The following is a 10,553-nucleotide window of genomic DNA, read 5'->3' on the forward strand; positions in this document are numbered from 1 at the left end:
ACTACAGCCGTACAAAATACCTTACCAGTTTACGGAATACCATAGAATTGCAGTGAGAAGTTCATAGACTACGATAGAAATCTTAAACATAAACTACCATAACAGTTACTACACCACAACCCACTGCATATTCCCATAGACTACAATAGAAATACGCCTAAACATATCACTGACTATAACTATAATTGAAAAAATATGCAGAATGTAAACACAGATAAGTAAATTCCAATTAGAGATTCAAACCACCAAACTATTTTCATAGACACCCAATGATTGAACATAATGAAACAGAAAATTGCACATATGCACAATCTAATCTGGATCTAGCACATTTATGTCCTACTAACCCTTCATTCGCATCTCCCCTGCATATTAGATTGTGTAAAACCCTAATTTTTAAGTTTTCAGAAAAAAAATTCAAAACAAAACTCACTCGATCTGTTGCGTGACGTAGATATTCGTAGACGTTTGTGACGACGAGGAGTTGGATTTTGTTGCTGTATAGTACTTTCAGAATTATTGCCGCCGATTCGCAGTAAAGAAGAGGAAGACGACCTTAATTTGGGGGAAAAGGAGGGGGTGGTGGTTTATGGCACGGTTATTATGAGATTTATGATAATAGAATCACAGAGATTCTTAAGGCCGAGATTGGTGGGATTTAATTTCAACTTACCAAATACCAAACTACACGGCGTTAGTATCACCGTAAGGGTACTATAGGAATAATTTCACAAAAGGATGTATTTCTAATGTTTTAATATCCTTGGGTGTAGCATCTAATATGTTTTCCCACTAGGGATGCATATCTTAAAGCCCCTAAATTTAATTAGGCTCATCATTTGGTCTTAATAAATTTTAACATGAATCTTATAATATTATTGTTAAGTTTTACTAATACATTATCAGGGGAAGAGCTCGTAATTTTTTATTGGAGGAACCAAGACATATAGTGGGATTAAAAAGTTCATAGAGTTCAGGAATATAATCAGCCCCAAATTTTTTTGGGTATTATTTACAGAAATAACACAAAATTATTCAATATATGTATATATCTAACTAGGAAGACGTAAATGTACATATATCTGGATTAAAAATAGTTTTGCAAATAAATTCATTCTTATATTTTTTTTCTAAAATACCTTTATGATATAATTTAAATCACTTTCATCCATTAAACTCCAACTTCACCATTCTTGCACAATAACAAAAATCTATTTGAATTTTTCTTTTCTAGCCATTCGCTGGACGGCGTTGGCCTTTTAACAACTAACACAGTAATTTTACTGTATGAGACAATAATATTGCACTGAGACGGTAAATTAGTGTCTGATACAGTATTATTGCGGGTTGAGACGATAATATTAATATTAACACAATAATATTACTGTATGAGAGAGTATTTATTATTATCAACAGTATAATAGTACTGAAAAGAATAAAAAAAAAATCAACGCCGGAGACATGCAGTCAACAACGACTGACCTGTTTGGGAAAAAAAGATTCAAACCAAAAAAAGAATCAATCGCTGAGACCGATGGATGACCTATCGGAAAAAGAAAATCATAAAAAAATTAAATAAAAAGAAGTCAACATCAGCTGACCGTTCAACGGCGGCTGACTGGTGGTCAGGCGGTCAAAATTGATTAATTAATGAAGTTAGGGCTAAATGAGGGTTCAAATCATAAAATTAAAGTTGAATTCGAGTGTCAAAAACTTATGGGTAATTTTGATATATAAGAAAACGTTTTCAATGTTAGCAAATTAAGTTTGAATGATGTAAATATATTTGCAAGACAACAAATTAGAATATTCTTATTTTCATTAAGTACCCTAATCATTAAATATTTTTTGCAATTCACCCAATTGAAATTAGGGGAGCTATACCATTTCATAATATAATCCGTAAGCTTTAAAATCGATATGGTCGCTTTCGTGATTTGTAAAACGAAATTAATTCGTTTCAAATATTTTTGATCAATTGATGTAACACAAGGGCCTTCAAAGCATTTATATTATTTATTATGTGGACTCAAGCCTCCCTTCAATTACAAATTATTTCATTATATTTTACATATATTATTATTTAGTCTACCCAATTTTTATTATTTAGCCCAATGTTATTAGGACCGGACCGGACCGGCCGGTCCGACCGGTCCGACCGCGACCCGCAACAAAAATGGGCCGATCTGATGCCTAAAACCGGAAAAGTCAAAAACCCGGGCCAAATCACAAAAATCCGGTTCGACCGGTGAAAACCGGCTAACCCGTAAACCGGTCAATGACCCGGGTTTTCATCGAAAACACTTCGTTGGTGGCTATTGGCGTGGGATTCGGGTGTAATTCACCGGGGATGGCCGGATCTAGGTGGAGCAGGCGGTGGGTGGCCGGAATTTCATAGATCTAGCCGTTGGTGGCCGGAATTCGACGGGATTAAGAAGAAGAAGATGGAAAAGAAGAAAAATAATAAAAATAAAAGGAAGATAGACGGTACAAAAACTAGAGTATTTTATGAGCAAGAAAGAGAGAGATAATGATGAAGATGATGGGTAGGTGACGGCCGACATGAGAGAAAATGTGGAGAGAATAGAGAGGAGAGAGAAGAGAGCGTAAAAAAATACAAAAGAAAAAAAGGCATTGGGATAATAGAAATAATAGTTTATATATAAAAAATAAATAATAAAAGTAAAGAGAGTGTAAAAGATAAAATATATATACAAAATACAAATTTAAAACATTAAAATTAATAAAATAATTAAAAAAATAAAAAATCCGGGTCGAACCCGGTTGAACCGGTCCAACCATGACCCGAAAGTCTATCCGGTTTTATGTCCGGTGCGGTTCTGATAACATTGATTTTTAGCCAGAGGCGGCCCTGGCCCAGGGCGAGCTGGGCCCATGCCCAGGGCCCACCAAAGAATGGGGCACAAAAAAATTTTTTTTTTTAGTATACGTAGGGTTAAAAAAAATAATATTTTTTTCCCTAATTTTCCTTTCTCCTCAATAATCTGAATCTGCCGTGTTTATTTCAATTCCAAGATTTTTTTTCTCCCTATGTTACGCAATCAATTCAACGGCAAACCCCTACCTTCAAGCCCTCAATTTATTTCTCCTTTTTTTTTCTCAATCAACTCAACGGTAAATTCCTATATCCAAGCCCAAAAGTTAGCTTCTCAAAGCATATCTTAGATTTCCAAGATTTGCCTCTCCAAATTCTTCTTCTTCACAATGTCGATATATTGGATGTTTACATCAATATTTTTCATGTTCAATTCCAAAGCAAAAGATAAATTTTATTCAATTTCATTCTCCCAAAGTGAGTCAATAAACCTCAAAGAACGGTTGCATATTTTCGGGCGAAAGGACTCTAACAATTCCGGTCATCCTATTTTCGGTCGAAGGACGGTCTCCAACGATTTTCTTCGTTCTTACAGTAGGTTCTTCTTTGTATCGTGTGATTTTACTAGTTTTGTTGTGTTATTTTGTTGTTTTTTTTTTTTTTTTTTTTTTTTTTTTTTTTTTTTTTGAGTTTTGCTACTTTTTTTGGGTTAGGGTACTTTTTTTCCTTCTTAGGGGTTTTGTCCTAACGGGTTTTTCCCTAAGAAGGTTTTAACGAGGCCCAAATAATTATAACCCATTTTTCTGTAAACTCGTTTTATTGTAATGAATCTACGACGAAAATTATACGTTTCATTATTTTAGTGTACGTTTAGAGAAAATTAATTAAATTCCTTAACTGAGGGCACATTTTTAATTTTTCGCCCAGGGCCTTCAAATCGTCCGGACCGGACCTGTTTTTAGCCCACCTAAAATATAAATTATGTAAAAAATACCTAAATTTTTTTTCTCTTCCTAGTTTATTCAAAAAAAAAAGTCCAAATTTTTTTTTTCAGAGGCTCTGTCCCCAACCCCCGGAAATTTAAGCCCACCCTGTAGTCATTCCCTGGACTTGTAGTAGGCATGGAGATATGTAGAGAACATATATGATGCACTGCAGAAGATGCTAACTAAATTTATAATTTTTAAAATAACCTTTTGTTATCCAGAGCTTAATAGTATTGCTGGTGCATTTGCTAAGATGGGGATTACTTTAAGATTTATGGGGAAAAAAAACAATTAACCAATCACAATATTGAACTCTTGTTAAAAAATACATATTATTGAGGGCTATATTTTTTACTTCAATGGAAAATAATTTTGAGTACTAGAATTCTTTTATTTGTTCATAAACTTGAAATTAAACTAAAAGACGACATCCAAAATTAGTAGTGGTACACGGTAACGTTGCACTGTATGACCGCGTAATGAAGTGCATGATCATAGTGCAATGTCTCAAAGGTAGCATAACCACGTGCCAAACGGAATATTCCGGTGCCGCCCACCACCGCCACCTCCCTCACCCGCTCGAACTGAGCACTAGTACCCTGTACTTCCAGAGTGCTACCTCTATACTCGTTATTAGTGAACACGATCGATATTAAGACGTGTGTATTCGACCCGTCTAGGGCTGATGTCACATACAAACCTTGAGCTCGGGCTATTTGAGCCGAGCTTTCATCGAACCCTTCGGTTATTGGATCGTCCGTACAAAAGATGGCTCCAAATTTGGTGAAACTGAGAAGCCCGTTTGGTTGGCCCGTTATTTCGATCACGGTGGCATTAGGCCCACCGGAATAATCTTGAAAATAAAATGCCATTTTGGTTTCTTTGGGTTGGCTGAGCTCTGAATTAGAACATACGAAGATGATTAAAAGTAGAAATGAAGACAATTTGATTGAATTAGATGCCATAGAAACAATTTTACTCTTATAGTTTGTTTGTTATATATATATTTTTAGTTATCTCAAAATTGTTCATTTATAGTGTTGAGGTTTTGGAATTCTCATCCGAAGACAAAAATATGGATATCTATATATCGATACATACATAAATATATGTATATAAATGGATTAATTTTGTCGGTTTGGTCATAGGTTTTAACTTTGATTGTTCTGCACATTGGCAGATAACATAGGCTACAAACTATTGTACTGATATTTTAATTTCATGATTTCACTAGTCTCATAAAAAATAAAAATGCCTTTTCTTGTATTTTTGCTAAACAATCACTACGCGGAGCGCGGTCTGCTTATTTCGCGGACCGTATTTCGCGTATTAAGGTCTTGGTTCGGAAGCTTAACTCTCGTAAATTAAATTCTCGTTCGAGAGAATCACTAATTATTAAATAAAAGCTGTAGCCAAAAGCACATACTGTAGTTTGCATATCTTGTTGATTGTGGTCAGCTTATTAATCTCTCTGTTCAGTCCAAGGGCTTAATTATTAACGAAGCTCTCGACCAAAAAATACAGAACATGATCAACATATCTTGCAAATAGCAGACCGCCGAACTGATCTCTACACACACAAAAAAAAAAAAAAAAAAAAAAAAAAAAAACTACATCTCTTTTCCACACAAAAAATGGACCTGATGCTGCATCTACAAGAATCGTAGCTTACAAAAAAAAAAAAAAGAATAATACAAAAAAATGGGACTTGTTTATAAAAATGTCCCAGAAGTGAACGTGAACACACCAGATGATGAAAAGAAACAAAGAAAAAAAATAAATAAATAAACACCCAGAGTCTCAATCTTTTGCAGAAGAATTATGGGTGTCTGAACCTGTGGGGATAGAAAGATTGGTATCGAGCATGAAAGAAAGATCATGCATCTGGGAAATCAGCATCATCACTTCATCTTTTGTGGATTTTTCAGAAGCATCCACCACATTTTTTGCAGCTTCGTTACCATCACTTAGCCTGCAGTTTCATGATACCGTGTTAGGAATGATTGAAAACAACAAATGAATCCATCGTAAAATCTTTTCACTTATTCCACTAAAACTTTGAAGATTTTCTCTTCTATTAACATCATGAAAATTTCACTCCAAATTTCACATTACATACAAGACAGCGTTTTTTGTTTTTTGTACCAGAAGAAGCTATATCTTATACAGTGGTTAAAAACGCACCACAACCCAAGCGTTTTTAGTTCTTTTGACTTCGGTAATGATTCCTAATAGAGATGACTAGACAAGGAGGATTTCTCAACCCTATCTAAGAGTGAGATGAAGTGAGAGAGAACCTTCTCGACTAAGCCTAATCGAATATTTATTGTGAAAAAATGCATTTGAAGCACTTGCAAAGTTTCAAGTAAAATCAATTATGGGGTAAGGAACTACTAAGACGATAATTTCCTCATATCCATACCATAGTAAGTGTATTAGTCAAAGTAAGAATCTAGAAAAACAAGGAACAAAAGACCTCTTATGCACCTCTAGAGAAGAACTAGTTATTAATTGTTTTCAACAATATATATTCAACAGAAAGGAAATCTTATTTATCAAGAGAAATAACTTCATATTCGACAGTAATAAAAGCATGAGAAAGAATATCGAGTAAGCAAAATAAGTACGCACCAGTTTGGAATTTCTGGCACAATAGAATTGGCTTCTGTAAGGACATTGCTATTGCTAGTTGAGGCAGAAAACAGATTTGGTTGGGAAAATCCACCGAAATCTACTTCCACAAAATGATTGTTCGAGCTGAAAAAATCCATCTCCGACGACTTTTGTTCAGAAGTTGAAACTTGATAATCACCTCCAGTCCAAGCACTTTGGGAAGCAACTTGAGAGCTGGTAGAGCCCGTAAAGTCATCCCATTCTTCGAATAAATCCTCATCCATTGTCTTATTATGCTCCTCAACATCGATCTTATTCTCAGCCATATCTCGATAGTTGGTAGGAGATTGAAAGTCTTGAAACAAATCATCGCCGATGGAAAGATCCTTAGAATATTCCAATCCACGCTCCTCGACATTGTTCTTATTCTCAGCCATCTCTGAATAGTTGGTAGGAGATTGGAAGTCTTGAAACAAATCATCACCGCTCGAAAGATTCTTGGAATATTCTAATCCATAATCATCCTCCATGCCGTTCTTAGTGCTGACAGTAGCATCAATCACACCAGAAAAATCGGACTTGTTAGAGCTCAGGTTATTCCAATCCCAGTCATCAAATGCTGGAGAAACTGCTGGATTGTCGTTTAATTCCCCATCATTCAGATCTTTTCCAGGTCCAAACACGGAATCTATCTCGTCTGAAAGATCGACCTTCAAACCGGTTGAAGGGTCTAAGGATAAAGGATCCTGGAATTTAATTCCAGAACTAGCTGAGGAATCTGCAAATTGCTCAGATGATTTGTCACCAATGTGTTGATTTTCAAAATCGGCAGATTGAAAATCTGCATCCCACTCGGAAAAAGCTTCACTAATCTTGTGCTCGGAAGAGATTTCAGCTGGATTAGATGATTGAACATTTTGAAATAAATCTTGATCTTCAAAAGCTGCAACGTCTTTTCTATCAGCAGTGTGAAACTGGTTATGAATAAATGACTTTTCAATGGACGTATCAGAGAGGACGTTGCCCTTTGAATTAAGAAAGAATTTATCGGGAGCGAATCCAGGTAAACTCAAGGAGGATCTTTTAGTCTCTTCTGAATGCTTGTCTGAGAAACTAATCTCGTCCTTATCTGATTCAATTGGCCATTGTATCTTAAAATTTAAGAAATCAGACAGTCTGGGTAAGGCTTTAGGAGAGCGCTGTACTTGATCTTGATCACCTTTGTTCCCGGGATCAACCATTTCCTGCAAAGTCATCATGCTATTAATTCGATTGTTATGGTCATTCCTCTAAAATGACAAAGACAAGCACATGCGTTTCTTTCCACTAAAAAAGAAAAAAAAAAAAAAAAAAAAAAAAGATACTGTGGCTTGAAGACGAAGACGATCAATTCTAAAGACAATAGAAAAATGCTTTCTTAATAATTTTACTGTCTTCAACAAAGTCCCCCAATGCCTACCTACTTTGACATTATTATTCAAGAGAGATTCGTTAAATTTAAAAAAAAAAAAAAAACAAATCCTTCAGTTTCTAGGAGAAGTGATATCTTACTCAAAAAAAAAAACAAAAATCTTCCATTATGTCTTGATCTAATCCAACAAGAATCTGGCAACAACTTAACTTTCCAAAGAAACAAAATTTTAACCCAAACCAGAATGGAAAACAGAAAAACCCAAACATTAGAAGCTTCGACTTTCCTTGAATGATGTCTACACTCTTAGCAACTCAATTATTTACTGCTAACCAATAAACTAGAATTTGATCAACTTATTTTTAAGCTATACCAATGGATTATTCACTCAAATCCAAGTTTATGAATGCATTGATGCAGAAGAAACTAGACGCTGGCTTACTTTATGTTGAAATTTGACGCTACACCAATTGAATGTTTGAGTTATTATTGAAGTTCAAGTTGATGAACCCTTTGATGTTGAATTAATCTTAACCGAATATAAATTAAGCTACGACAAAGATCTAGGACTTTGATAGCAAGCACTTTCTCATTATCAATACCTACTAGTCAAACATGAAGACAATCCTGTAAGCATGCATCCCTTCATCATTTCGAAATTAATAACTTTTGATAATAAATTGCAATTACTGCATGCCTAACTCTCTACAAACTGCTTCAAGAAACCCCTCTGCTCACAAACATTCTATGACTATACAATTCGAATCTAGTGAAACAGCCTTATATTAACAGATGATGAAAGAGGAAAAAAAGGAAAGAAATTACGGCAAAGGTTGGATGGTAACTAACACCCATTTATTATGTGCCCTTTAAAAAAAATCTACTTAATTAATTCATTTGAAGCCATTTCATGAATAAAATGTGACCAATTAACCGACAGCAGCATTGCATTGGTGACATTCGGCTGAAGTATACAAAATGGATGAGCATGGGACTAGTATTTCCGCTTGACCCAATACAATCACACAAGACTCGCATAAGTCTCGATTGTTGATTGGGGTTATTTTGAAGTAAATACTCGAAACAAAATGTTGCCTAAAAACATAGGTTAGCAGGGCAACAAACTCCAATGTCAAATGCTACAAATGGCTAAAATTCCGTCACAAGCAATACAATTAAATTAACATAACACATAATAAATTCAAAAAACATAAACTTATCATAATGAATATCTCTTTACAAAAAACCAAAAAAAAAAAAATTGCAAACAAATAATAAATTCATTGTGTTAAGCCAAAACAGAAGCCTAAGGAGCTGTTCAAACATAAACTTATCATAATGAATACTAGTACTCTACGCTTGAAATGTTGCACATTGAAGTTCAATACAGGAACCCTAAAAATAGAAATCAGGTTTTTCATAAAAAGCATACCGATCCATTGAGACGGAGAGAGCGGAGCAACCACTGGTAGCCGACGGTGGAAGTAAAACAGATGGGATCGGGAACGACGTCGTAATGGGGACCGATGCCGCAATAAACGCAGATGATGGACTCTGATCCTCTGAGGAGCTTCCCTTTACAATTTTTGCAGCGGTCGGGTTCGGTGGTGGCAATTGCGGCGGAGAGAGACGGCAGAGCGGGTAGGGTCGGGTCCGACGGGTTGTAATCAGAGAGACCCGCATCTGCACGGGTACGGATCTGGACCTCGCGGATCAGTTGATGAGGGATTTCGGGCATCTCTGCTCATCAACTACTTTCACACACACTGTCACTACGATTTTTCTTTCTTCTAAATGTGTCTCTTTTGTTTCATTTACGGTTTGAAGAAATGGCCTCACTCGCAGGGGTGGTAAACCACCTGAACCGGTTCACCAACTCCACTAAAGCTCGAACTCGAGTCTCATTTTAGTTTTTCGACATTTCGCGAGCCTGCTCACGAGCTTCTTGTTTTTTTATTTTTTTTTTACTTTTATATATATTATAAAATAAAATAAAGTAATAATAATATTAATAATAATAAAATTATGATTATGATTAATTATTATTATTATTATTATTATTATTATTATTATTATTATTATTATACGATCTAATTACTTTTAAAGCTCGAACCGAGCTCGAGCTCGAGCCTTCGAAAACATGCGAGCTCGGCTCGTTCATGACCCTAGTCTTAGTATGATATATATTTTATGGCAAATTACGGCCACCCTATGAGGTATGCTCAAATTATGAAAAAATCCATCTTATTTGGATAATTACAACCACTCATCAACTATATATTGACTTACACACGTTGACCCTTACGGTATCAAATTTACCAACTGAATTAGGGGTTTTTTCGTAAGATAATACATAATTGAGGGTGGTTATAATTATCCAAACATGGGAGAAATTTTTTCATAGTTTGAACTTACATTAGAGGAATGCCCGTAATTTGAACATACCTTAGAGAATTTGGGTTATCAGGAAAAGACAGAGAAATGACGACGTGAGCGGCGGAGGGTACCTGCTCGCCCGAGATTTGCATAAAATATGGACCACAACATTATAAATAAAGGGTTACACACACTAAAACCAGGTTCATCGATCCTTTTCACCATAAAATATCTAAATGCACCTTTAAGTTGCTCTTTGCCCACCGCGTTCTGTCGGAAAACTAATTCCGGCGCCAATCCGATTCTTCTCAAATATATCTACTAATTAGGC

The 10,553-nt window shown here is 35.4% G+C and overlaps 1 protein-coding gene and 1 non-coding gene across 2 annotated transcripts; both read right to left on the bottom strand.

Annotated features, from left to right (window-relative positions):
- Positions 1–4,259: 4,259 nt before the first annotated feature.
- Positions 4,260–4,787, bottom strand: LOC105951247 (dirigent protein 1). Its single transcript, XR_016032871.1, has one exon. It is a non-coding gene; the product is annotated as a dirigent protein 1 (transcript).
- A 654-nt stretch (positions 4,788–5,441) lies between these two features.
- On the bottom strand, positions 5,442–9,772 carry LOC105951246 (hypothetical protein). Its single transcript, XM_012974639.2, has 3 exons — positions 9,279–9,772; positions 6,454–7,679; positions 5,442–5,794 (listed from the first exon to the last, which is right to left on the bottom strand). Exons 1-3 carry the CDS (start codon positions 9,582–9,584, stop codon positions 5,623–5,625), a joined length of 1,704 nt encoding a protein of 567 aa, XP_012830093.1. The 5' UTR covers positions 9,585–9,772; the 3' UTR covers positions 5,442–5,622.
- Between the last annotated feature and the right edge of the window lie 781 nt (positions 9,773–10,553).

Source organism: Erythranthe guttata, chromosome 8 (assembly GCF_056151865.1).
Source record: "Erythranthe guttata isolate IM_541 chromosome 8, IM_541, whole genome shotgun sequence".
Lineage (NCBI taxonomy): Eukaryota > Viridiplantae > Streptophyta > Magnoliopsida > Lamiales > Phrymaceae > Erythranthe > Erythranthe guttata.

Excerpts from the sequence above, each read along its gene's own strand:
- LOC105951246 (XM_012974639.2), bottom strand. The coding sequence starts at position 9,584 with ATGCCCGAAATCCCTCATCAACTGATCCGCGAGGTCCAGATCCGTACC. Across the intron at positions 7,680-9,278 it reads CTCTCCGTCTCAATGGATCG|GAAATGGTTGATCCCGGGAA; the intron begins GTATGCTTTTTA and ends ATGACTTTGCAG. Across the intron at positions 5,795-6,453 it reads GTGCCAGAAATTCCAAACTG|GCTAAGTGATGGTAACGAAG; the intron begins GTGCGTACTTAT and ends ATGAAACTGCAG.